Source organism: Balaenoptera ricei, chromosome 5, assembly GCF_028023285.1.
Source record: "Balaenoptera ricei isolate mBalRic1 chromosome 5, mBalRic1.hap2, whole genome shotgun sequence".
NCBI classification, from domain to species: domain Eukaryota; kingdom Metazoa; phylum Chordata; class Mammalia; order Artiodactyla; family Balaenopteridae; genus Balaenoptera; species Balaenoptera ricei.
The window spans coordinates 104,969,689-104,995,730 of NC_082643.1; the positions used below are offsets into that span (position 1 = coordinate 104,969,689).

Here is a 26,042-nt window from a genome sequence, read left to right on the forward strand (position 1 = left end):
TCTACCGAGTAGGGGCTGCCGATTGCCTGAGGCGGGGAAGGAGCTGGGAGGGGAATGGGGCCTGCAGACCCAGGTGGGGCCCCCGTGCGGGACCCAGCATGCCCCAGGCTGCCCAGCTGCACACACAGCGGTGCCCTCGTTTGTACTGGTGACTGCAGCCCCTGCACAGGAGACGCAGTGTCACTAGTACTGTCGTGTTTTACAAATGAAGATCTTTAGCTCCTGAGCGTTAAGGAAGTTGCCCGTGGCCCGTATGCCAGTTAGATAACCCTCCAAGGAAAGGAATACAGTCATACACTAAGCTGCTTCCTGGGCGGCGGGGAGGAGCGGGGGTTGCCACTGTGCGTCCCTGGGCTTCCTGACACCCATGCAGGGCTTGAGATCCCTGTGGTGCCTGAAGAAATGCGGAGACTCCCTGTTGGTCCTCATGGAGGCAGCAGGCTCTGATTGACGGTGGCTGGGTGTTGTTTATCTGAGGAACACACACGCCTTCTCCCAGCTTCGCCCGGCCAGCTCCAAAACCCTGGGCGGTGCTGGGTGGCCATGCCTGTGCCCACGTGGCCCCGGCGCAGTGGTGAACGTGGCTCTCGCCGCCCCGTTGTGTCCGCAGATGTATCTGGGAAGCTGAGGATCTGGGACACCACGCAGAAGGAGCACCTCCTGAAGTATGAGTATCAGCCTTTCGCTGGGAAGATCAAGGACATTGCTTGGACGGAAGACAGTAAGAGGATCGCAGTGGTCGGGGAAGGAAGGGAGAAGTGAGTCTGGCCTCGGCCCCTCCTGCCTGTGTCCCTTGCTTTGCTTTCTTTCCCGCACGCCCCCGGTGGGAGGGGTGCGGTGACGTCGGTGCAGCTTGGACTGGTGTGCGTTGAGTCCTGTGGGTGCTGGGCTTCCTTCAGGGTGGGCTTCGGCAACACACAACGGAAAGCCACACGTAACCACGGGGAACCCCCAGGGTTTGTCTCCGGGCCCGGGCACCTTCTCTGATCTGATGTCCTTGGCCCTTCACCTCCCAGAACCCCAGCTGTCCTGCCCACATTCCAGGCAGCAGGAAGCAGGAAAGGGAGCAGGTGAAAGCCATGCAGCTCCTAAGGGTGTTATTGGGGTCCCTCCCAGCAGCAACGCCACGACCACACCTGCCGAGAGTGAGGCCGGATGTGTTCCCTAGTTGGGCACACCCCATGGCCACCTTACTGAGGAGGGAGGAGGGGGCGACAGGACACTGGGTGAGCGGCCCCGGGGGGCTGCTGCACTCAGGGGGCCAGTGACCAGCAGGGTCAGTACCGCAACCCAGGTGTCTTATTCCGAGTGCAGTCAGGGTTCCCTCCCCGGCACCTCTGCCGCCCTCAATCACTTGTACTTGGCAGACACATATCTTTGTTACCCTTACCTAGAGGCTCCTCTTAATGTGTGTTCTGATAGGTGTTCATTCTTCCATAGCTTTTCTTCAAGTCATTCCTGTTGGTCTTAATTCCTTTTTCATTCAGTCACAAATGGTAACCCGAACAATACATTTTTGTTGACTGTTGACTGCTGGCTGACAGCAAGGCAGCATCTCCTTCCTAGCAGGGGATGGTAACCGATGTGTTTCCTGGTCCGCAGCCCAGCCCCAAACCCCCCATCCACTCCCCCGCCCCCCACCCCTTATTAAAACTGCTGTGAAACTGATGAAGCCTCGAGGTGTTTCCTGGCAGGTGCTTTTAAGGCACCTTCATGTGGGAGGCTCCTTGGGTCTGGGCCATAAGACACGGACATGCAGTCCCTTCCCGGAGGCCCTTGGGACTGCTCCTGCTTGTTCTCCTATCCTTCAGACAAATCCTGGGTGCCGTCAGTGTTGGCTCTTTTGGGGAGAGTGTATGAAGCACAGTTGTGAGCAGGGCCGCCCTGCCAGCACCACTGCCCTCTGACTGCTGGGAACACAACTGCCCGTGGTGACCTTCCCAGGACTGACTTTTCTCTCCTGGGTAAAGGTTCGGAGCCGTCTTCCTGTGGGACAGCGGCTCTTCTGTGGGCGAGATCACGGGACACAACAAGGTCATCAACAGCGTGGACATCAAGCAGAGCCGGCCATACCGCCTGGTGACCGGCAGCGACGACAACTGCGCCGCATTCTTTGAGGGGCCACCATTCAAGTTCAAGTTCACAATTGGCGTGAGTGGGCTTTTCCAGAGGGTGGTTTTTCGGTGAACTTTATGGTTTGTATGTGAAGCCAGTGGAGTGTAGACCTGTTAGATGCTGATGGCAGAAGGTCATGGGCACATGGCATTAATGCCAGGATGGGGCGGGGGTCGCCCTGGGATGATGTGTGTATTTCTGGGTGGGAGTAGGCACAACTCTGATGCTGTGAGACGAGGCGAGCATCCTGGCCCGGAGGTGCCTTGTTAGAAAGGGGAGCCCAGGCCCAGCGGCAGCCTGCCCTCTAGTTGTACCGGCTTGAGATCCACTGAGCCACCAGAGTGGCAGAGGAGGTGGGCTTCCAGGGATGTCTGGTTTTGTTCCCTCCTGCACCTCCCCGGGAGAGATGATGAGGGCAGGGTCACACCTGTAAAGTGACACAGGGTGAGCAGAGTTAGGTGCTTTGCCTGTGGATATGTGCTCTAAACGCCCCAGTGGAGTGACACAGGTTTTGGGTATAAATGGCTGCGGGGCCTCAGTCCCAGCTCTGCACGTGCTCCCTGACTGAGGCAAGTACCTGAACCCTCAAAGCCTCACCTTTCCCATCTGCACGATGGGCGTGGAGACATGGACGTGAGAGCATTTTAACCATGGATTTGATCTGTGCACAGGGCCCGCAGGCCCAGAGCAGCCCACGATGCTTGTTTCCTGCCCTGGGGTCTGAGGCTGGAGCACCGAGGAAGGGCGCCTGGCAGGGGATGACCCTCAGGCCGGTCTCGGGGCAGCCGTGGTTCTGAACCTGCCCTCCCAGTTTGTCTTGTGAAAACACTGGAAAGGCAGCCAGCACCGGTGGTGGAGGTGGAAGTGGCCGCGCTGAGCTGCAGCGCGGAGGATGCATGGTGCTTTGCGGCCAGCTCTTTCCTCTGGAGGCGGCTGAGCTGGGGTTGGCCGAGGTCTGGGGACGTGTCTCGAATGTTACTGGCTGGCTGAGGAGTCCTGTTAACTTTGATGACAATGCAGTGAAGCACAAAGAGCAGGCAGGGCGTGGCCGGGAAGGCGGTGACGGTCCTCTGCGGGTCCCCAGGAGGTCCCTGGGGACAAGACTCGGGCCGTGGGCAGCATGTCCAGACACAGGTGGGTCTCGGCTTGGGTGCAGAGGGGCTCTCCAGGTTACCTGTTTGTAGTGAAATGGGGTTGGATTCATCCTGGGGCCACCGAGTGGGGCCTGGCTGGCTTCTGGGCCCTGCAGGGTGGGCAGCCTGGAGTCCCTCCCGACACCCCACATCTCCCAGAGGCTGGCTCCGGGGCTGCTGCTCATGGGGAGGTGGTGGCACTGTGTTGGAGGCCATGGTTCAAGGTCGGTGTGTCTTAAGTGGGATAAAGTACCCTGGGACACCGCTGAGTCAGGCTGAGTCAAGTAACTGGGCTTCCTGCACGGCGCCCCGGGGAGGAGGGAGGGGAGGTTTCCTTGGCAGCGAGAGGCCGTCCCAGCTCGTACCCGTGAAGTAGCCCTGCTCCCCACGCCCGCCACACGTGTTCTGTTTGGCTTCACGTGGCCATAATCTGGGCTGTGGATGGGCGGGGCTCCTTTCCCTGTCCCCACCCCCCCAGAAGGATTCGTTTCTTCTTTGCAGATGTGGGTTAAACCCTGCACAGAGCGGTTCGGTGGCAGGTGAGTGGAGCCAGGATTCGAGTCCAGAGTTGGCCCGAATCTGTGCCCCTCACCACCCTGCCAGGCCTCCCCGTGTGCCCACTTGGGGACTTGGCCAAAGGTTCTTCCTCTTTCCGTTTTCCTTTCTAACTTGAGAGCGCTGCCCTCACCCTGTGGCCCTGGCAGGCACCTGTCTCCAGGGTGGGCACACAGCTCGTCCCCAGGTCTTCCTGTGTAAGGACCTAGCGAGAGATCAGAAGGGGCTGTGGACCAAGAATGGGGGACATGGGGTGGCAGCCCAGTGCTGCAGCTGGTGGCTCTGCGGCCCTCCAGCTGCCCGTGCCTCTGGCCCCCCGGGAAAACGGGGTGAAGATGGCCCTCCTCCACTGGCCCCACAGAGCTGCGGGGATGACAGGAGAGATGCTGGTGGACGTCTCAGTGTCCGTGAGGAATTGTTGGGTTTCTTTCTGCTGGAAAAGACTAACAGGCTCAGTTGGCTCAAGCAGGAAGGACAGAGGACACTCGGGTCCCCCACACCCACCTGAAAAGCCCTGTAAGGCGCTGACAACTTGAGATCAGCCTGTGACTTTTCCATGTACCCGCCCTAGGCCCTCACGGCCGCAGAGTAAAGCTGTAGCATGAGGGCTGCCCTTCCGTCCCATTCCAGCTCCTGCCACCTTCCTCTTGACCTTGTTCAGGACCATGGGGTAAGGGGTGGTTATGTGAGGAGCACAGAGGGGTCGAGTTCAAATTGCTGCCTCAAAAAGGAATAAGCGGTGTTCCAAATTTCAGTACAGGCCAGAACAACTCCAAGGAGGCTCAGCCCCGCATGGAAGGAAAGCAGTATTGCAGACACAAGGGGCGGCCATGTGGAGCGAGTCAGGCCACCCGTCCACCCTGCTGGCCTGAGTGCAGGGGTCCAGCTGCTTTTCCTTCTTGTTCATGAGTTCGTTAGCTTAAACCAGCTTCTCGTGTTGACAGAGTGAGAGTGTAGACGAAGCTGATTCATGGCCCAACGTTAGCCGGACTGCCCTGGTTCCCGCCTGGTCCTCTGTCCTTGTTTGCCTTAACCTGAAATGGGCTGAGAGGCTGTAGGAACACCAGGTGGAAGATGCTTTCCCCTGGAATTGGCCCCAGCCCACCTGGGGCAGTGACTCCAGGGTCACAGGGGACCGGCTGTGGGACAGAGGCCATGGACAGCACGGTGTCCACCTCTGGTGTCCTGTGTATGGGGATTTAGGTTCCCCTTGGAGGCCCTAAGGGTGGCCTGAAAAGAAGTGGGCAGGTGGACCTTGCCTGTCCCGTGGAGGCTTCTTCCTGCTGAGTGCATTCCTGTGATAGACACGTCTGGATGTGTGGTAACAGGCCCCTCTAAGCATCTCTAGCTCACCTGTGTGTCTGTGCACCTGGCCCGCTATGGCCTTGGGCGAGTTTCTGCCTCTCCAGCCTCTGCGTCTTCCTCTGTCAGGTGAGCAGGTTGGCTGCCCAGGTGACCGCAGACACTCCTGGAGCGGGCGCCTCTGACGGCTGTGTCCACAGTACGTGGGGTAGTGTGTGTCTGGTGAAATGATTGCTCAGAGCAACAAGTGCCAGGACCCTTATTTGCCCTGGGCCTGCTTGTCAGTCTGTGACCGTGTGATCTGGACTGGAAACTACCTGCTGCATCTGCCCAAGCCTCTGAGAGCAGGTCACCCAGCCGCACCTGGCAGCGAAGGGGACGCCTGGCCTTCCCTCCTCCGTCCAGGTGGGCTGCGCAACCTGTCACCTGTGTGTCTCACACGTCACCTAATGGGGAGTTACACTTCCTTCTAGGAATCTCTGTCTCTGCTGTTATTACAAGTATCACCTTCCTAGACAAGTAAAATTTGAGCTCTAAAATGCAAGGTTTTCTGGTTGTTTTTTTCCTGTTTCCTGTGTCCTTACAACAGGGCAGAAAACAAGTTTGAGTTGAGGTGTGTATCAGGTGCCCACCTTGCACTGGCCCCAACACACACACACACACACACCCCTCACCCGGCCCCCGTGCCGGCTTTTCAAAAAGCTGTGTGTGCGTCTGTGGTGGTTGTGCCGGGAGGTCAGCAGCGTCGGTCTCCTTCCCGGTGAACTCCTGAGCCGATGGCAGAGAGTGACCCGGCAAAGCTCCGTGGATGGTCAGTGGCCCAAAGAGGATTAGAAGGAGCCTTCCATCCCTTCATCAGGTCCTCCTTCTCCAGGGGAAAGTGGTAACTGGGCAGGCAGATCTGTGCTGGGTGACGGGAAGGGCAGGGCGAGGGATGCGGTGCTGCCCTTCCCGGCACTTTACGGGAGGACCTCGCAGAGAGAACAGGGAGCCCGGTTTGGGAGGGCGCGGTGGCCTGAAGGAGGGAGGGCGAGGCAGCGTTCCAAGTCAGGGTGGACACCCACTTTTGGAGTGCGGGCCGTGAAGGCACATGCTGCTCTCGGTAAGGCAGCGGGTGGTGGGCACGGGCGTCTGAACTGCTTGTCCCTCCACAAGCCTGTGTCGAGGGAGCGCGGCAGGTGGGCACAGGGCATTTCAGTGTGAGGGTAGGAGTCCTGCTGCAGGGCACAGCAGGGCACAGCTGAGGCTGGTGGAGCCGGGAGGGCTCCCAGGGACACCTGAGCTGACGGGCTGGTCAGGCCGTGGCGCCCAGTGGCGCTGCGTCCCTGTCAGTGACGTGGACTTGGGTGCATTACCTAATGATTGCTAATTGCTCCCATCTCAGGTTTCTCAGTGGTGAGGGGGAGGGGTAATGACAGGGTGGGGGAGGTAATGATGGGGGGACAGGTGATAACAGGACTGGGGGGTGATTATGGTGGGGAGGTTCCCTCCAGAGCTCCGCTTGGCTGTGACTGAGGCCGGGCGGGACAGCCCCACCCCAGGAGGTGGCCGCGTGGAGTGGCGCTGCGCCCACATAGTGGGACGGTTAGCAGGGACGGGGGCCAGGAGCCCAGCCCAGTCGTCTGAACCGCCCCATGATATTTCGCCAAGCCCGTTCCTTCCTGTCCTCCGGCCTCCCCTCCCTGTGGACCGGGCTATTTTTAGCCCTCATTTTTTTGGTTAATGGGCTGCTCACTGTTCCTCCCTTTAAATGGGCTATTTCAGGAGCAGACATCAGTCTCCTGCTCATTCGGGCTCTTGGCTCAAGTTGCAAGAAAACCTGACAGGGAGAACTTTCTAAAGCTGCAGCGCCCGGTCCCCAGGGTGGGCGTCTGCCCTGTCCAGTCTGAACCCCGGGGGCCCGTGTTGTTCTGGGCCTGGGGAAGGGCACCCTGCACCCGGTGGGGAGACGGACGACAGACACATGTCCACACGTGTGATGTCCCCTGTAGCATCAGGGGCGCAGAGGGGGGCAGGCGGGCAGGGAAGGGGGGGCAGTGGCGTAAGCTGGGTGGCTCTGGCCTGATGTCTGTGCTGCCCCGCTGGGGCACCCTGACCCCTGAGCTGGGTGTGTAGGGGGGCCGGTCCTGTTCTCTCAGGGAACCACTGTACCTGGAGTTTGGCGAGTCGGAACTGCAGGGTAGCTGAGGATCCCTGTGGTTCACAGCGTGTTCCTCACGCCCCCCCACCGCAGCCCCGCTTCGGCCCCGTGGTCTGCTGTACCCAGGGGAGCTCTCGGCATCCCAGTTCTCGGGGGGTCTGGCCGGGGCTCAGTCCGTCCCAGGGAGCCGGCCCCAGCCTTCTCCCCCGGAGCAGCAGGGCCGGGTCAGCCAGTGGAGGTCAGGACGAGAGGACCAGACGTTGGTGCAGTTGCGTGGGAGGTTTTGTCACTTAAGAGCTTTTCCTTTGACGTTCTCCAGGAGGAGCTGTGTCTGCCTGCCCGTCCTCCCCTTCCCACAGGGTGGTTCTGGGGGGATTGAGAAGCCCTCCCACCACTAGCTCCGAACCACCCCAGGGACAGAGGGCCCCGGGCCCTGGCTGTGCAGCCGGCTCCATCGCAGCTGGGGGATGGCAGAACGGTGGCAGTGGGCCTGAGGAGTTACGGATCTGACCTGGGTGGCTCCCCGCCCGGCCTGCCTGCCTCCTGTCCAGGGCCCAGAGCCAGCTCGCTCGAGTAGAGAGCTCTGGACGAGGAACTGTAGACCTGGGCTCTCAGAACCCGCCTCTCCAGGCCGGGGCTGTCTCCTGTGGAAGGAAAAGTGCCCGAGGCTCCCCAGGGCCCCTCGGGGTGGTAGGATGATGGGTGAGTGACAGTCATGGGGGAAGAACAGTCAGAGGGCTTGAGAGATCCCAGTTTGGAAAGATCATTCCTTTTGATGCGTTGCGCGCCTCCTGGGAAATGGCCATCCTCCAGCTCAGAACACAAACCTTAGAGCAGGAAAGCTCGGCCATAGGAGCAGGATAGGTGTACCCAAGAAACCAAAAAGGCAAAACTGGCCTTGGCCGTGGGGGGATAACCCAGGCTCTGCCTCCCTCTTCACGTGGTCTCCCTGTGTCTGCACCGAGTCCAAATCTCCCTCTTCCCATAGGGACACCGGTGGTGTTGGATCAGGGCTCACACTAAGGCCCTCATCTCACCTTGAGTACACCTATAAAGACCCTGTTTCCAATAAGGTCACATTGACGGGTACTGGGATGTCAACCTACCTATTCAGGACACAAGTCAACCCATAACGTTACACAGTCAAACACATGCAGTTCCTACCACCCCAGCAGCTCCTGTTTTAAAATTGTTGGTGGTTTACCTTGGTGGGTGCAGGTGATGCACTTTGAGTTGAATTGCTTTCCCTGCAGGTTGGGCGCCCATGGCTGCAGGGGCAGTTAACCCCACGTACCTTTAGGAGAGTTGATAGCTAACGCTTCATGCGTGCTTGCAGGTGGGGTGGGAGAGCAGCCGGGCTTTGCGTGGGTGGCTGGTGGGGTCTTCAGAGGATCATTTTCTGATGCAGACCCTTCTTGACTGAGGAAAAAATGAGTTCATTTACTTACTCAGGTAACGGAATCGCCCCTGGAGATCACGTCTCCTCAGTCACTCACACTCTTGTTCCCACAAAGGTCATCACCACTGTCTAATTTCTTTAAAACCTCAGTTCGTTCAGCAAATGCCCACTGAGCACCTGCCGTGTGCTGGGCCCGGGCCAGGCCCTGGGGGCTTGGGGATGAGGCCTCACGGTCCCGGCCTCATAAGCATAAGGGTTCCGGCCTTGAGCCCCCTTCCAGGGCTGGAGGGTGGGTGGGGGGCGTTTCTGTCTGCGGAGCTCAGGGAGCACATCACAGCGGAGGGAGGCCATCCAGGCAGAGATGCACCCGGCCACGGTGGGCGGGCTGGGACTCACGCTGAGCTCTAAAGTCTTCCGTGGACCGGCATCCCCACGCGTGGTGGTTGTGGACTGCATGGTGCATAGAGACCTTTCCTGAACTGCCTGTCACCGGATAACTGTCCCACTTCCTGCAGGACCACAGCCGCTTCGTCAACTGTGTGCGGTTCTCTCCTGATGGGAACAGATTTGCCACAGCCGGGGCCGACGGTCAGGTGAGGGCTGGGGGTCCTGGAGGGAGGGGTTCGTCTCTCGGTCCTCTGCGATGGTTCAAAACAGGCAGACTTAATAAAGCTGGTCTCGATGTACATACAGCTCCCTCCTTCCCCCTCCTGGGATGCAGCTCAGTTAAGGGGCTCTGTCCTCAAAGCATGGTAGACCCGTCTCTCCATCTCTCTCCTTTTAAAGGAGCTCAAAACTCATCTATTTTTTAGATTCTTTTTTGTAAGAGCCACAGTCTTGATGCCACCCTCTTTTTTTTTTTTTTTTTTTAAAGTAGAGGGAAGGATTTTTAATTTATTTATTTTTGGCTGCGTTGGGTCATCGTTTCGTGCGAGGGCTTTCTCTAGTTGCGGCAAGCGGGGGCCACTCTTCATCACGGTGGATGCCACCCTCTTGATGGTGGAGCAGGGAGGAGTAGCAGGAGCTCATTTAGCGTGCTAACTGCTGGGCCTTCACACATGCACGCGTGATCCTCATCTATTTGTGTTTCCTGCAAGATCTACATCTATGACGGGAAGACGGGAGAGAAGGTGTGTGCACTGGGAGGAAGCAAGGCTCACGACGGCGGCATTTATGCTGTAAGTATGGGTCTGCGTTCACAACTTGGTCTGTGGTTGTGGTCGGGCCGTGTCTGCGTTTATTGTCATCTGTACACACGTGTTAAAGTTGGAAGCTTGAGATGAGGGGTTAGAAGTGGGGGCAGTGGTAGAGACCTTCAGGGTCACATGGGACACGGTGACGTGGCCTGGAGAGGCCAGTGGCCAGGATGCTCGTCCTGTCCTTGCCCTGGTGTGTCCCACCACCTTCTGGGCCGTCCTCCCTGCTCAGAAATGGGGGCTGTGGACAAGCTGCTGTCTGAGTCTCTTCCCCCTCGAATGCTTGACCCATGACCACCGTTTGTTTGAGTAGATCAGCTGGAGTCCCGATAGCACCCAGTTGCTTTCTGCTTCCGGAGACAAAACCTCTAAAATTTGGGACATCAGTGTGAACTCTGTTGTCAACACGTTTACCATGGGCTCCAACGTTCTGGACCAGCAGCTGGGCTGCTTGTGGCAGAAGGACCACCTCCTCAGCATCTCCCTATCCGGCTACATCAATTACCTGGACAAAAACAACCCCAGCAAACCTCTGCGGGTCATCAAGGTACGGCCGGGCTGTGGAGCTGCTCTGTGTGTGTGCAGGGGCTGGCTGGAGGGGAGGTGGGCGCCCGGCCAGAGGTAGGGAAACTGCGGTGAGGTGAGGCCCAGTAGAATGGCAGGATGCTGGTTGTTTTGGGGATGTGAGTTCAGAGGTGGGAGGCCAGATGCCACGTTCCCCTTGAGCTACTGTAAAGCTGGATGCTCGGGGCCTGCGGTTCAGGGCAGCAGCCCGCGCCCCTGCTGTCAGGGTTGTTTGTCTCGAGGGGATCAGCCTCCCCCGGTTAGGAGGCCACTGGCTGTGTCCGCTCGTGAGGCAGGCCCAGGAAGATGCTGAAACCCAAGACGGGGCACGTCGTGGGGCATCACCGCAGACGTGGGTGGCCAGCAGGCCTCGGAGCTGGGCCTTGACAGTGTGCGGGGTTTGAACGTGGGAATGAGTGTGGGCAGGCACTTGTCGTCTGTGGTTGGAGCAGGGCAGGCATGAGGGAGTGGTGGGGAGTGGGAGGAAATGGTCTTGGACAAGTCGGTGGAGCCCGAGGTGCAGAGGCCCCAGGTTTGGGCAGCAGGGAGTGATTGAGGGCTGGGAGGACCCCGTTCCTGCCTCCCGTCCTCGTCACCCAGGACGGCTCCCTCAAGGCTGGCTGATCACCAGGGTCTGCCCTGAGTGTCCCCTCCAGTGGGGACTGTTCCTTGCCCCTCCGTCAGCCCCGGAATTTTTGGCCTCAGGAAATCGCAGCCAGACGAGAAGCTCCTGTGTCCTGGGGCCCTGCTTGGGCACTGCCCATTGCAGACCTGCTTCTGCTGGAGGGTGGGCTGCGGTGGGAACTCGGGGTCGGCCTCGCCTGCTCTGTCACCCTGGATGAGCTGTGCCCTCAGGGGAGGGGTTTCCATAGCCCAGCTCCACGCTGCACCCCGTCTTGGCAGCTGAGCCTCCTGGGGCCGAACCCCAGGGCTTCCTCACACCCTGCTCGCTCAGCTGCTTCAGGGCTGTGCAGACAGGCTCTGGGAGACGGCTGGGCCCTGTGGGGTTGGTGTTGGCCAGCCTGGGACTGTTCCCCTCAGGCCCAGTGAGGGCCAGCTGCCCGGCCCTGCAGTGCTTTGTACATCCCATCCCACAGTCTCTGAGGCCACGGCCCTTGTGGACTCAGTGTACAGATGACCTTGCCCAAAGGAAGGGGCCAAGCCTGGCCGTCTGCCCCCTTAACCCTGTGTGAATAGCTCGCGAGGCCCAGGTGGGCTCGGTGCCTGCTGCATCCCATTCAGGTGGGGCGTTGCTGACGGGAAGGGCTGATCCAGAACAACAGCTGCTTCGGCCCTCAGTGCTGGCCCTGCACCCTCTGCTTCCACAGAGGTTTATCTGACTTGGCCCTGAGGATGGGGCCACTGGGGCCACTTGCTCCACAGGCTTCCAGCCCAGTGTGATGAGTGTAAAGTGAAGGTGTGTACATCCTAGCACAGAGCCCAGGGGAGCTGGGAGGGGTCCCCGACACAGTCACTTCTCTGGGCCTCCATGCGATGGGGAGAAATTGCTGGAGAGAGTCAGGCGTTCCTGTCTACCTACTTCCTCTGCCCAGAAGAGCAGCTTCCCGTGAGCCGCCCTGATGCTGGGCTCGGGTGGCTGTCCCAGGCATCGCCCCATGTCTGCTGGCGCCCTGGGAGTGATGGAGACCCGGGCCTGACTGCTCCTGCTGATGTCACTGTCGCCGACAGCACAGGCACTACCAGCCAGGCTCCTGTCCCCCGCCCCAGGTCAGCTCAGGAACCTCTTGGGCGTTTACAGTTGTCAGAGAAACCATCCCAGCCCTCCTGCCGCACGTATGTGAGTCCCGAGCAGTGTTTGGTGCTAATGTCGGGCTGTGAGTGAGCCCAAGAACAAGCTGGAGTTAGAAGAAACTAGTTGGAATAGCGATTCTGAGCCCCGGCGCACGTACAGATCACCAAAAAGGGCTTGATGCCTCTGTACGGGCCCAGTGGGTGCGGTCAGAGACCAAGACCGTAGGGATGGCTCTTAGGTGCCGGTAGGTACTTTTAAGACGCACCCAGGTGACCCTGCGGCTCAAGCTTGAAGGTGCATCAATCACCTGAGCCAATCAGCTTGTTAGAACACGGTAGGTGGGCGGCACCCTGGCGCTCCTAGGGTTCATCTGTGGGATGCGGGAGAGCTCCATTTCTCACAAGTTCCCTGCGAGGCTGCTGCCCTGGGGTGGGGGGTGGGGGGTGCACAAGTCGCCAGGCGTCTTGTTGAGCGCAGGTTCTCAGTCTCCAGGCTGCGTGGGGCGACACTCCCGGTGAGGCCAGCCCTGGTCTGAGGACCATGCTTTTAAGTAGCAGGGCCAGTGGGTTGCTGCCCTGTGGAAAGGACTCGGGGTCTGTGCACTGGTTCTCCCGTCTCTGAGAACTGTGTGTACCTTTCTCTGAAGATACACACCACACCGTGGCAGCAGTCAGCAAATCTCAGAGGGACCCGCCTGCCTCTGGTGAGGGGAAAGAACTATGATTAGACCAAACCTCCAGGTTGTTCCCATCCGAGGAGCAGTTACAGGGGAGCTTAAGTGCCTTTCTTGAAGCAGACAACTGGTTGTAGATGAGTGATCTGAGCCCACCATGTTGCCGGTCGGGGAAACTGTGGGGTCCCAGCCCTGGGACAGCCTTGGGGGGAAGGGGAGAGCTGGGAAAGAAGAAACCTCACGAGCCAGGGGCTGGAGCCGGAGCCGCAAGCTGTGCTTCTGGGTAGAGGACGAACCATTAGCAGCACCCGGGACACCCTGGGCCTCCGAGTGGCCTGGGGGTCCCCCTGCCTGCTTGTGCAAGGGTTGGTCCCTCCCAAGACTACTCCCGGTACTGTGCTTTCCCCCCGGGTAGGGGCTCACCCTCTGTGGCCGTTTCCTCCTTGTGTGGGAAGGGAGGGTAGCTGGGTCCGTCTGCACAGACCTGGCGCGCTGTTTGGGCTTCCACTAGACTCCCGTCCTCCACCCAGGTTGGGTTAAGTGCCTCGGTGGGGAGGGCTTGAAGGGTTTGTCAGGTGGTCGCTCAACTTGGGGCTGTTTTGGGCCCACCAGGGCTGTGGCGTTGAGGGCTCTGCCTCCCCTCGCAGGGGCTTAGCCAGTGGAGAGCATTTGACAAGCCGAGGCAGGATGGCAAGTCCTGAGCACCCCCCGCCTGTCCCTCCACAGGGCCACAGCAAATCTATCCAGTGCCTGGCGGTGCATAAAAACGGCGGCAAGTCTTACATCTACTCTGGGAGCCACGACGGACACATTAATATCCTTTGACTCACAGCACTGGCTCTGGGGCCCCTGGCAGGAGAGTCGGGAGTTTTCCTGTTCCCACGGTGCCAGAGGCGAGGCCAGCCGGCTGGCAGCCGCAGGGCTCCTCTGACCGGTCTTGGCTGCTGGGAGGTGCCGTGTCCGTACTCGGGGCCTCCAGCTCCAGGCCGCGGCCTTGACCTGATGGGTCACGTTGTGCGCCCTTAAATGGTTGCTGAACCTCCCTGAACTTGAGCTGCTTCTCCCCGTTTGTGACCTGGTGCCGGCCTCGTCCCTCTCACGAGCAGTAGCAGAAAACATGTGTTAGAATCCAAAGGGACCCAGAGCCTTTGGGGAGAGTCCCCTTACTTTAAAACTGGGGAGAGTGTAGCTCGGATGCCTCAAGTGCCTTCCCCAACGTTGCACCGCTCGGCGACGGCTGAGCTGGGCGGGAACCGAACCCCCGCTCCCCGGCGAGGGGCTTTGCAGTCCCTCTGAGACGTTCCCGGCGGCCCTCCCAACCTCCTCCTCCCAGGATGGCGCGCGTGGGAGGCGTCGTCTGAGGGGCCCGCCCCGGTGCGTGTGTCGTGGCCGCGAGAGAGGCCCGCCCTCGTGCAGCCTGGCTCCTGGTCCGCGGCTGCCCTGCCCCCTGGAGGGGCTGTTCCAGACCCCCTGCTTCTCCCACCTCCGCAGACCCGCCTGGTCTGTAGGGTTCCCTCCCTGGGAAGGTCTCCCTCAGCCCCGAGGGAGGAGGGCAGAGAAGTCACGCTCCACCCCGTCATACGTGAGGAGATGGTACAGCGGAGGGTCTTGCCCAGCGTCCCCCCTCCTGGAACCGCTCCCTCCTCCCCACTCATGCCCACCCCCGATGTCCATGCGCCGTGACATTAACCTCCTGCGGTATCGATGGCTGGCGCTCCCTTCACAAGACCATGTCAGGCGTGGAATATACACGCAGCTTCCTGAGGGAACAGTCTTCGGTGCAAATGAGACTCTCGTTTGTTGATGTAAAAAGAGAATCTCGTAACTTCAAACACGTCACACCTGAGCCCCTCGAGCTGACAGTCCACACGCTGGCCCCGCCCAGGTGGGTCAGCCCCAGGGCCATTTACCTGGTGGCACCTAGGTGGCCATCGGCTGAGCCACGTTGCCCAGCCAGCCTCCTGCTGAGGGCCGTGGGCTGGACAGCAGGCTAGAAAGAGCCGGGGGAGGGTGGCTGTGTTTTGGCCCAGTTACGCAGGGTCCCGGGGAAAGGTAGCTTCCTTCTGAGCCCGCTCTCGGAGGCAGGTGCTGTGCTGTTCCACTGTTACAGGGCCGCGCAGTCCCGTGATCTGCCGGGTGCCTGTTCTGAAGACGGGCGGACTGTGTCTCACTGGGCGTGTGGGGTTGTAAATGGCCTACGGGCCCTCTGCCCAGAACGTCTGCTCCCTGAATTTCGGAGTTGGACGTGCACAAGGAGTCCCCCTCAGGCCCGGGACGAGGGCCTGGCTGCAGCCGCCCTGGGGGGCACGCGCCGCCTCCTGGACGTCAGGCTCTTCCTTAACCCCTGCTCCACATTACTGGGATTCAGAGACGGGGGAGAACGACTCCTTCGCCGGGAAGGGCCACACGAACCAGGTGTCCAGGATGACCGTGGACGAGAGCGGGCAGCTGGTGAGCTGCAGCATGGACGACACGGTGCGGTACACCAACCTCACGCTGCGGGACTACAGGTGAGAGCTGCCCGGGGCCGGTCCGCGCCCCTCCCGAGCACGTCCCTGGTGAAGCCCTCCGCGGGGCCGGGCTGCTGACCTGAGCCTCGGCGGACGAGAGGACCCGGGGCAGAGCCACGGCCTGGTCACCCAGTCACAGGGGCCCATTCACTGAGCCTTGGGATGCCACAGTTGCCAGTTACGTGGAATTTTTCTCAATTTACCGTTTTCAAGAAGTTTTTTGCGTGTGCAACTTCTTCTAGTTTGTGTTTTCATAGTTTTAACCAAAAGTAAAGGTGACACAATTTTCACCCATTAAAAGTACCAGGTTTTTTTAAATTTTAATTGCCCTGCAGAGGAGACTGGTTCTGACTGTGGGCGGGTGGGGTCAGAGCTCAGTTTTGTCTGTACCCGGGGAATGCCGGGGTCTCTAACTGGTGGATGTGGGCAGAAGCCAGGACAGGGCAGCTATGGGGGCGGCACTTGGCACAGATGCGTAGTAGGAACAGGAAGTGATCCCTTCACTTCCTCTCGCCACCCCCTTCCCCTCGTCCCAGCCCCCATCATGACTCCTCATCTCTCTCCCAGAGGCTGAGAGTCTTCCCTTACCCCCTCCTGTGTTATAGCAAAGGCTTGTGCAGTAGAGATCAAGGTGGAATTTCCTTGAGTCACCCGAGTGCTGTGATCCTGCAGTGAGTGTGTATTTACACCCGCCCTGTGCCCCTGGAGACTGAAATAACGACTTCCTCCTCTCCACAGCGGACAGGGAGTCGTGAAACTGGACATCCAGCCGAAGTGTGTGGCTGTCGGCCGCGGGGGCTACACCGTGGTCGTGTGCATCGGTCAGGTACGGCTCCCACGTGGGCTTGGTTCAGGCTGACGCTGCGCAGCGTCTGGTCCCCACGTGCCCTCTCACACGCGTTCAACCCCGTTTCTACTGAGCCCCTTTGGCATGTGCTGAGGGCTTCCCACGTGCTCACTGAATCCTCGGGAGTCCTATCAGGCATGGCGTCATCCCCACCTTACGGTGAGGAAACCGAGGCACAGAGAGTAAGTTGCCCAAAGTCTGCATCTGGCAAAAGGCCGAGCTGGGATTTGAACCTGGGCAGCCTGGTGAGAGCCTGCACTCGAGGGTCACACGCCCTGCACATCCCTCGCCCGTGAGGCCCACGAGAGGCACGGCCCAGGCAGCTCTGTCCATTCACATTCGAATCCCAGCCCTGCAGCCTTGGGGTGGTGTGGCTTCAGGCATTTTCCTCACCCTCTCTGAGCTTTAGTTTTCTCATCCCTCGCAGCTCACGGGGAGGATTATGAGGAAGTATGTGTCGGGCTCCTTGTACCATCTCCATGAGCGAAGAGGCTGATAGTGACCATGACTCCCTGAGGCCTCGTGATGGGGGGTGGCGTGGAGGGCGGCTCCTCAGCACAGTGGGGTCTGGCGTTCAGCCCCGCAGCCTGGGTTCTCATTCAAGGCGGTAAGGTCTCTACACGCCGTCTCCTGGAATTTCTGGAACGAAGCACCCTTGACTGAGACCCGAGCCTGACCCACTTTATCCAGGATCCCGCTCTGCAGCAGACGCCATCTGTCAGCGGGCTGGGCATCCCAGCGTGCAGATCAGAGGAGGCAGGTGTGACGGAGCCCCCGCCCACTGGCACAAGTGACAGACCCACCGCCGAAAGCTGTCATTCAGATCCGCCACCCCTCCTCCGTTCTGGGAGCTTCAGTGCTTTGGGGAGAGTGGATTCCTGTGTGTCCTAGATAACACGAACCTCCTATCAAGCAGTTATTGCAGACAGCCTGGGTAGTCAGCAGGGGCGCAAGAGGAATCGAGGGCTGTGAGCGCCTTAGCAAGTGGGGGAAAGACTGGACGAGGACCTTCTAGAAGGACGGGCGGGAAGGCTGCCGCTCCATGGAGGGGGCTCCCCCAGCCTCATGTCTGAGCACCTGGCCTGTAGGTGAGAGGTGAGACCTTGGGCTCTGCGGGCCTGGCTCGGCCTTCCCCACTGGCCTCAGATTCCTGTCTGGAGCTGCGGTCGGGACATGCTGTGTCCTCTGAGGCTCACGCTGGGCTCACGTGGGGAAGTTCAGGGAAGAGCCGCCTGGGGCTCTGCTCGGGAGGGGCTGGCGAGTGCAGGGTCCAACCCCCAGGTTCCAAGGAGTCCAGGGCCCACGGGATCCGGTGTGACGACTGTCCTGTGATGTGCTCTCTCTGCCCTGGTTCTCTAGGGCGTCCTGACCCGAACTCCCCGTGGCTGGCCATAGGGTCCGCAGAATGTCCTGGAGGGGCCCACGATTTTAGGTCAGGGGACAGCCACGTTCAAGTGTTGCCTCTGAGGCAGATTTGGGCCAGTGCCCTCAGCCTTTCCCTGTCAGGGGTAGGTGGGCAAGTGCGCTCTCGGAGTCGGGCAGATGATGCAGGTGAATGTTGCTCAAGGTGCGTTCTCTGTAGCAAGTTTTAGGGAGGGTGCTGCCGCCCATCCGCCTGGTGCCTCTTTGCCTCCCCTACCCGACAGCACAGCCCGCAGCGCACCCCGAGGGCGGGGAGGGGCCTGCTTGCCCTTGGAACAGCTGGTGGCTTGAGCAGGGATGCGATGGGGTGAAGCCAGAGCTGTCACAGAGAGAGGCTACCCTGTTGGGGACGGCCCAGTGAATTAGAACCAGGAGGGGGTAGCGAGGGGTGAGAGGGGGTGAGGACGGTGGAGGGTCACCGTGCCAGGCGGCCTTGGGCTGTGCGCCAGAGGGCGGAAGGCACACTGGCTGCCAGGGCGGGGCTTTGGGACCCCATGGCCCTGAGAGCTGCGGGGCTTGCATCTCATTTGCTCCTATACACTGGGAGGTGACCCTGCCATCCCAGGGACACACCACGCTTAGCGAGGCGCGTGGCTCCCACACGGTGGGCTGTAGCTGCTGTTTTTGTTTGCCTTTGCTAGGCACGGTGTTTGTTCTGAGCCCTGAATTCCGTCTCCATGACGTCTAGGCACTGCTGGGTTCTTACCCCTGGGAGGCCAAGGCTCAGATCAGTTCATGAGCCGGTGTGTGTGACCCATCCCATCCCCGCCACCCCGCCAACCCCCAGCAGCAGGCGGCTGAGCCGGGCCACCAGGGCGCCTCAGTGGGGCCTGCACACCCGGGAGCTCAGCCCCGTCCGCGGACCGTGTGCTGCCCTGTCAAGTAGGAGGGAGCCAAGGCAGGTGCTGGCTGGGAGGGGGCGAGGGGGCAGTGCGCTGGGTGCCTCCAGGCCACTTCGCCGTGAGCCGTCTGTCCTGTCCTCCCTTCCCTGCCGGGGCTGAGGGCTAGCGGAGAGCCCCGCAGCGCTGTTGCCTACCTGCTGTAGTCAGCACCTGGGGTTCCAGTTCCCTCCCAGCCGGTGGGGCGCCAGCCCTGTGTCCCCGGGCTGCGGGGACTCACGCACTGACATCATCAGTTTTTTCACACACCATGGGTCAGGGTCGCAAAGGGTGTTTTTTGGACCCGAGAAGCCAGAACTTGGAAGTCTAGCCTGTCCTGTTCATTTCCAGTGCCAGCTTATAGCTTCGCCACTTCCGAGGGCTGCGTCCTGTTGAACCCGTGAGAACTCGGCTCAGCAAAGATCATTTATTACACCCGATGTAGAGTTGGAGGAACTAAAGTTCAGGCGTCAGGTGGCTTTCGACGAAGCCCGTGCGGGTGGCGATAACAGCACCATTCATATTGACAGATGAGGGAGAAACACCACAGGGCCGGGGCCGGTCCCACTTAGTGTGGCTGGAGCCCCGGCCTGGCCCCCAAAAGGTTGAAGATGGAGCCCAGCCCGGGCCTGGGCCGTGTGTCCCGGGGCCTCTCTCTAACGGCTGCCTGTGTGTTTCCCAGATCGTCCTGTTGAAGGATCAGAGGAAGTGCTTCAGCATCGACAGCCCCGGCTATGAGCCCGAGGTAGTGGCTGTGCACCCGGGCGGCGAGACGGTGGCCATCGGGGGTGCGGTAAGGCCCTGTCCCCACGCCCTCCGCCCGGGGGGATGTGGCCGCGCTGGGGGCGCCGTGAGCTGTGTGGGTGCCGGGCTGCCTCAGGGCAGGAGGGATGGCGGCGGGAACCAGCTGGGGTGCCTCCTGCCGCCCAAGTGAGAGCCTCCCTGGGCTGCCCCGCGAGGCCACCCTCCCCCCAGGCTGCCAGCCCCTGGTGACACAGCAGCCTCCCGGGAGACCAAGGGTCCCGGGCAGTGAGGCGGGCTCTGCTGGGGTGCGGGCGCAGGGCAGGGATGCCTCGGCCTGGGGAGCTCGTGGATGCAGCACGTGGAAAAGGAGTTGCGTCCCGAGCCGGGCTCGCTGGGCTCGGGGAGGCGACAGGAGATTCTTCACCCCCGTGAAGTGGAGTGCCAGCCTGAGGGTGTCAGTTCCCCTTGAGTGTGACTTCCTGTTGCCCGCCTGCTGGCGGCTCCTCTGTCCCCTGCTCTTTCCCCTCGTTCCTGGCCCCTGAGGAGAGGTGCCTGGACCCTACGAGGATGGGGAGTTTGCTAGGAGCCAGGCTCGACACAGGGAGAGGAGCCTGGGGCCTGAGGGCACCTGCCGGGTGTGGGGTACAGGGCACGGGGCAGATGGCTCCGGCCGAGGACAGTCAGGGCAGATGAGGGGCCCTTGTTGGAGAGCTAACTCGTGTACAGGTGCTTCTCAGAGCTTGGCCCGTGGACGCCTGCGCTGGAACTTGAGTTTTTGTGGAAAAGGCAGACTCGTGAGCCCCCAACACGCAGAATCACAATTGGGGGGTTCTGCGTTTTAATGTAATTTTAATGTAATAATTAAACTTATTTTAATATAACTCTGCCCACTGTGCTTGTGCAACCACGAGAGCTGCTGCAGGGTTGTAGGAGTTGCCCTCTGGTGCCAGGGGGACAAAGGAGCAGCTCTCCTGGCACAGGAGCCAGCACGTGGGCAGGTGGCCGAGCCGGGGCAGCGGTTAGGAGGAAAGGCGCTGCTTCTTACTGATGCCCTGGCGCCTCCCTCCAGAAAGAAGGGCGTTGGGGGAGTGTGTGTGTGTGTGTGTGTGTGCGCGCGCGCGCGCACGCACCCACCCACGTGTCAGGGGAGTGACCCACTGCCCCTCTGTCCTCCCACAGGATGGGAACGTCCGCCTATACTCCATCCTGGGCACCACGCTGAAGGACGAGGGCAAGCTCCTGGAGGCCAAGGGCCCTGTGACGGACCTGGCGTATTCCCACGACGGCGCCTTCCTCGCCGTGTGCGACGCCAGCAAAGTGGTCACGGTCTTCAGCATCGCTGACGGCTACTCGGTGAGTGGGCAGGCCCCCTCCCTGTCTCCACGCTGGGCAGCGCAGACGGCTGGAGGGGGCCGTGGCCTCTCTCCCCTGTCGTCACCGACCGGGCGGGTGCACAGGACACGCGGCTTCGTTGCTCCTAGAGCGTGAATGACGTGGGAAAAGGAGACTTTCCCTGCTGTCCAGCAGTTTGTGGGCCCGAGACAGAACAGCTACCAAAAAGTTAGGGGCCTGGGCGGCAGCAAGGCTGCTGTGAAATCGGGCTGGTTGGTTCACCTGGGTGGCCTGGTTCAGTGACTTCTGGAACCTTATTTTTCTCCTCCGTCAAAAGGCTTAGGCTAGATTTTTTTTTTTTTTCCTTGAATCTCATTGCTGCTTAAAGTCCTATAAAGTGTGAGCGCTGGTCGTCCGGATGTGGCCTTGCACTCGGGGGCGGGGTGGGGTTCCCTAGCGGTGGATGGGTGAGAGAGGGGACCCGGTTGCCGAGGCCCTGGAAGCTCATCCCGCTCTGAGCAGGACAGCCAAGGGCACTGTCGTGTGAGGTGTGAGAGTGCCCATGGGTCACCAGCCAACCCTGCTGGGCAGTGTTAGTCCCATTTCACAAACAAGACTGCACTCTGGAGGGATTCGGTCACCCGCTGGGCGTGACCGGACCACAGGGCGCGGGGCAGGTGGAGTTGCCTCCAGTCCCTCCCATGAAGTCAGCCTGGCCCCTCCCCACAACCTCCAACACTTAGGACAGTTTTGAAATCTACAGCAGAGTCAAAAGAATTTACCACCTGGATTCTACCGTTACCATTTTACTATGTCACGTTATCCATCTAGTAATCTAATTTTTTAGTGCATTTAAAGTAAATTATAGGTATCTGTGTAACATATCAGCCTACGTATTATTAACTAGAGCTCAGTAGTTTTATCTTCGGCTGTAAAATTTACATATAATGAGGGATGAGTGGGAACATTAAGTATACACCAGCGCTGTGCGTATGCCTGCACCTGCACATACGCCCACACCTCCATCAACATAAAGAACATTTCACGTCCCAGGAGGTTCCCTTCCACCTCAGTATCACATTTATCAGATTCTGCATTTATCACACTTTAAGCGATTTCATTTGCATATAGCAAGCCTCGTTTACAGCATGCTAAGTAATCTGCAGAGTAGTATCAACAAAAGATGGAAGAGGCAACCTTGAAGAAGAAAATCATGGTTAATATAGGGATTAAGAACAAGATGGAATGCTCTGAAGTAAAAGCGTTCCTAAAGCTTTAGTAGAAAGCGTTATTTTTGGTCATGTCGCCCCCCCTGGGTAAGACAGTGGCTCGAGGCTGGGACATGCGGTAGACACATGCTCCTGTAGACACGTCTGCCTGCCTGCAGGCCACACCCACCCCACCCAGGCTCCAGGGTGAGGGCGCGTGTCTGGGCAGCCCCCTCCTCCATCCGCACATGCACAGAGCTCTGTCCACACCAGGCAAGACCCTCTCGCACCTCCTATTCTTGCACTTCTCTCTGTCCCCTCCTTAGTCTGAGAGCTCTGTGCAGGCGAATGGGCACATCTGGCCCATGTGATAGATGCTATGAGGGCAGCCCTGGAGTCCCGGGTCTTGGGGGGCACGGTGGCTACTGTTTGATCTTGGGCTGCCCCTTTCTGCGCCTTCAAGCAGTGGGCACCCTGGGGTAGTTACAAGGAGTCAGTGAGTTGGTGAGAGTTTCAGAAGCCAGGCATAGAGAAAGCGTTTCATGAGCACTGGCCCTCGTGAAGGTTAGGTGACATGATGCCCACTCACTCTGGCCTGAACCCTGACCTACCACCTATTTTTAATCTGCATCCAGGAGAACAACGTTTTCTATGGACACCACGCAAAGATCGTCTGCCTGGCCTGGTCTCCAGACAACGAGCACTTCGCCTCGGGCGGCATGGACATGATGGTGTATGTGTGGACCCTGAGCGACCCTGAGACCAGGGTCAAGATCCAAGGTGATTCACGCACCCTCCTCGGCTCCCCAGGCAGCTCTGGAGAGGTGTCCCCAGGGCTCAAGGGTCCCTTGTGTGCTTCAGGGAGGTGGTCTCATGGAGGCCTGGCGCTCCAGCAAACATCAGCTCTGCTGGTCTGGGCAGAGGACGCCAGTGTGCCTAGCGTGAAAGCAGGTGGTCTCAGTACCTGGGATACACACTGAGTAAAAGGGTTTTCCTGGCATCTCCTTTGTCTTAGTCTGTTCGGGCCTCTGTCACAAAATACCCCAGACTAGGCAGCCCCTAAAGCACAGAAGTCTACTGTTCACAGTTGCGGAGGCTGAAGTCGAGGATTGGGTGTCATCTTGGCCGGGAAAGGGTCCTCTTCCAGGTCACAGACTTCTCACCAAGTGTCCTCACGTGGTGGAAGGGGCCTCTTGTATAAGAGCGCTCATGCCACTTGTGACCTAGGCTCCTCCCAAAGGCCCCACCTCCTACACCACCGCCTTGGACGTTAGATTTCTAATTTAGGAATTCTGGGGAGACAGACATTCAGACTGTAATACCTGCCTTCTCCCACCCACCCCACCCCCCTTCAATATAAACTCATAACTGGGTTCTCACTCTAGGACAGTAGTGTCCAATAGAAGTATAACAAGAACCACACGTGGACTTGACATTTTCCTAGCAGCCACATTTAAAACAGAAACAGGTGAAATTATTAATAGTAAATTTTATTCAACCCAACATATTTCCACATGTGGCAGTAGCTCACTTCAGGGGCACTGTAGTCACATGTGGCTCGTGGCCCTGGGGGGGGACCCTACCCATCCAGGGTGGATCTCAGATCTCCTGTTCCCGTGTCACCACCTCACATGGGGTCTGGTCCCTTTCCATCCATTCTTTACCTGGCAGGCAGCCTTTTGTCTTGAATGTAAGTGGAATCCTTTCCTACTCAAAAATTGTTCTGTGTCAACCCCACAGAGCTTTTTACCATGCCCAGCAGGGAGAGGGAGGGGACCAGCAAGCTGACCCCAAGTGGGTGGGTAGGCGGTTGGTCCAGGATGGAGGCGGGGACAGAGCAGACTCAGATGGGCCATCCTGGTCTCCACAGAAAGCAGCAGTTTTGTAGTAAGACTCGAGCAAGTTCAAAAGGCAGCAAGAGCTCGCAGGGTAGAGGGTGGAAAGTCCAGTCCTTGTCTGGGCCGTGGGGTCACAGGTCACTGGACGTGCATTGGCCTGAGGTCGGGCTGTTGTGTGCACGGGTACCCCAGCCTTGTGTTTCTCAACGTTTTATTCCTCATCTCCCCATTTTAACACCACAGATATACTGTGCACTGTTTGTGTATTGTCTGTATATTGTTGCTTTATGCATAGAAAGACTTGTTCACCCCCCTGGGGGGAGGGGCAGTTTTGCCTCCAAGGGCCGTTTGTGGTCGTCAGGACTGTGCTGGCGCCTGGGAGCTGCAGCCAGGATCTCTGCTGATCAGGGAGTGTCAGTGGTGGGGGGCTGAGAACACCTGCTTCCCCTCCCATTACCCAGACGCTCCCCACTGAGAAGAGGAAAGGGGTCTGGTTGACCAGGATCCTGTTGGGTTTCTCGGTGGGCCTGTGCGTAATCTCGGCCCGGGCTTCCCCATCTTCTGGTCTGAGGTACCTGTGGGAGCAGAGCTCCTGGGTTTGGCTCAAAAAGCGTGTTCTTTCTCCCCAGATGCGCACCGGCTCCACCACGTGAGCAGCCTGGCCTGGCTGGACGAGCACACGCTGGTCACGACCTCCCATGACGCCTCTGTCAAAGAGTGGACAATCGCCTACTGAGGAGCCCTCCTCGGACCGACCGAATCAGGGACTTGGGTTGAACGCAGCTCCACAGTCACTTCTCTCTGTGTCCCGCCCTCGCCCTGTGCCCCGCCCCGCCCCTGGGGGAGGGGCCTCACCTGGTGCCCGCCCTCGGCCCCGCCCCCCGGGGAGGACCCTGCCTCCTCCCCACCTGCCCGCCTGCTCGCAGGGTGATCCTGTCTGTACAAGTCCTTCTGAAAGCTTTAGACGGTGACAGTTTGCACATGGAAAATAAAGTGAGCACTTCAACCACGTGTGGCGCGTGACTCAAACCCACCGCCTGCCCGCGCAGAACATTCCAGAGGCAGAGCCTCCAAAGCACACAGACCCGCCTGTGGCTCTGGGAGGTTGCATCCCCTCCCACTCCCCACCTGCGGGTCCTTCCTGGCTGGCAGGGCGGATGCTATGGCGCTCGTTCCGGGCCAATGGGCGCACACGGAACCCGTGTTGCACTGTCAGTTTCTGTGCTTGATTTTGACAATGGAATCGTGGGGATTTTTTATTTTATTTTTTTTATGTATCTTAACTGATGTCTCTCAGTGTTTACGGCGCTGCCTCCAGGCTTTTAGATCCCTAGTTAGCAGGACGGGGAGGCATTCCTGGTCACCGGTTCACTCTCGTGCTTTGATGTTTTCCTGTCTTTCTATCCCCCTCTGTTCCCAAGAGCAAAGATTAATTTAAAGGCAAAGATGGAGTCACTGTAAACTAACCTGTCCTCATTTTCACCTTCCTTTTCTTTTCCAGTGCAGAAATTAAAATAAGTATAAAGCACGGTGATTTGGAGTTTCTTTGCGAATGTCGGAATCACTGGTAAAAAGCTGGCTGAGAGCAGCCCCTCCCCTTGCACTTGTGAAAACACTTTGAGCGCTTTAAGAGTTTAGATGGAGAAATAATTAAATACCTTTTCTCTTCATTGTGGGTCGCTGACTTTGTGTGACGGGGACACGTGGGGGCAGGGGACTGGGCAGCTGCTTGGAACCCCATGGCTTGGGTATCTCACCAGCCTGCAGCCTCAGGGGATGGTTCGGGAAGGCATGGGACCTAGGGACCCTCTCCCATCCTGATTCCCCAGTCACTGTGTGACCTGGGCCATCTCACTTCTCTGCGCCTAAATTTGTTTGCGAACTGAAAGCACTGGACCAGGTGAGATTGATCCATCCTGTCTGATTCTCAAGTCCTGTGGCAGTTAGTGACTTTTCTGGTACTGCCTTCAAAAATAAGGAATAGTATGCATTCCGATGTTGAAAAAAACTAAATTCCCAAGCATTCAAATTAATAATGGTAAGACTATCTTATTCTTGGCTAGAAAGATAGCATCATAAAGATGTCTGTAAATTTGCAGTTCCGATAAAAAATTTCCCCCTTCTGTTCTCCTATTGCCTCTACAGTTCATATATAAAAAGAAGCTAAAAATGGAAAAGAGAAGTTGGGGCCACCACAGGACACAAAGTACAGGACTGTGCTTTGTGACCTGTGTGTGTTTGGACTGAGGGCAGGTACCTTTCACATCAGTGGGGAAATAACTATTCAATAAACTGGAGAAAACTGGGTAACAATCTGAAAAAGTAGGATTACTTGTTTTGTCCTTACACCAGATGCAAGATCTAAAAGTAGATCCAAGTTTTGAAATTTAAATCATGGAGTTTAAGAGGGCTGGAAGAAAACATGCAACCTTG

General features: G+C 58.9%; 1 protein-coding gene across 1 annotated transcript in view; it reads left to right on the forward strand.

Annotated features, from left to right (window-relative positions):
* The window catches only part of WDR1 (WD repeat domain 1), a 39,816-nt gene extending 15,201 nt beyond the window's left edge, over positions 1 to 24,615 (forward strand). The window contains exons 4-15 of the mRNA XM_059923332.1: positions 611 to 758; positions 1,971 to 2,151; positions 9,160 to 9,237; positions 9,742 to 9,822; positions 10,154 to 10,387; positions 13,557 to 13,649; positions 15,189 to 15,340; positions 16,079 to 16,166; positions 19,170 to 19,280; positions 20,411 to 20,584; positions 22,407 to 22,551; positions 24,239 to 24,615. Coding sequence (XP_059779315.1) covers positions 611 to 758; positions 1,971 to 2,151; positions 9,160 to 9,237; positions 9,742 to 9,822; positions 10,154 to 10,387; positions 13,557 to 13,649; positions 15,189 to 15,340; positions 16,079 to 16,166; positions 19,170 to 19,280; positions 20,411 to 20,584; positions 22,407 to 22,551; positions 24,239 to 24,345 — 1,592 coding nt within the window. The 3' untranslated portion in view covers positions 24,346 to 24,615. The remainder of the gene's footprint in view (positions 1 to 610; positions 759 to 1,970; positions 2,152 to 9,159; positions 9,238 to 9,741; positions 9,823 to 10,153; positions 10,388 to 13,556; positions 13,650 to 15,188; positions 15,341 to 16,078; positions 16,167 to 19,169; positions 19,281 to 20,410; positions 20,585 to 22,406; positions 22,552 to 24,238) is intronic.
* The last annotated feature ends 1,427 nt before the right edge of the window (positions 24,616 to 26,042 follow it).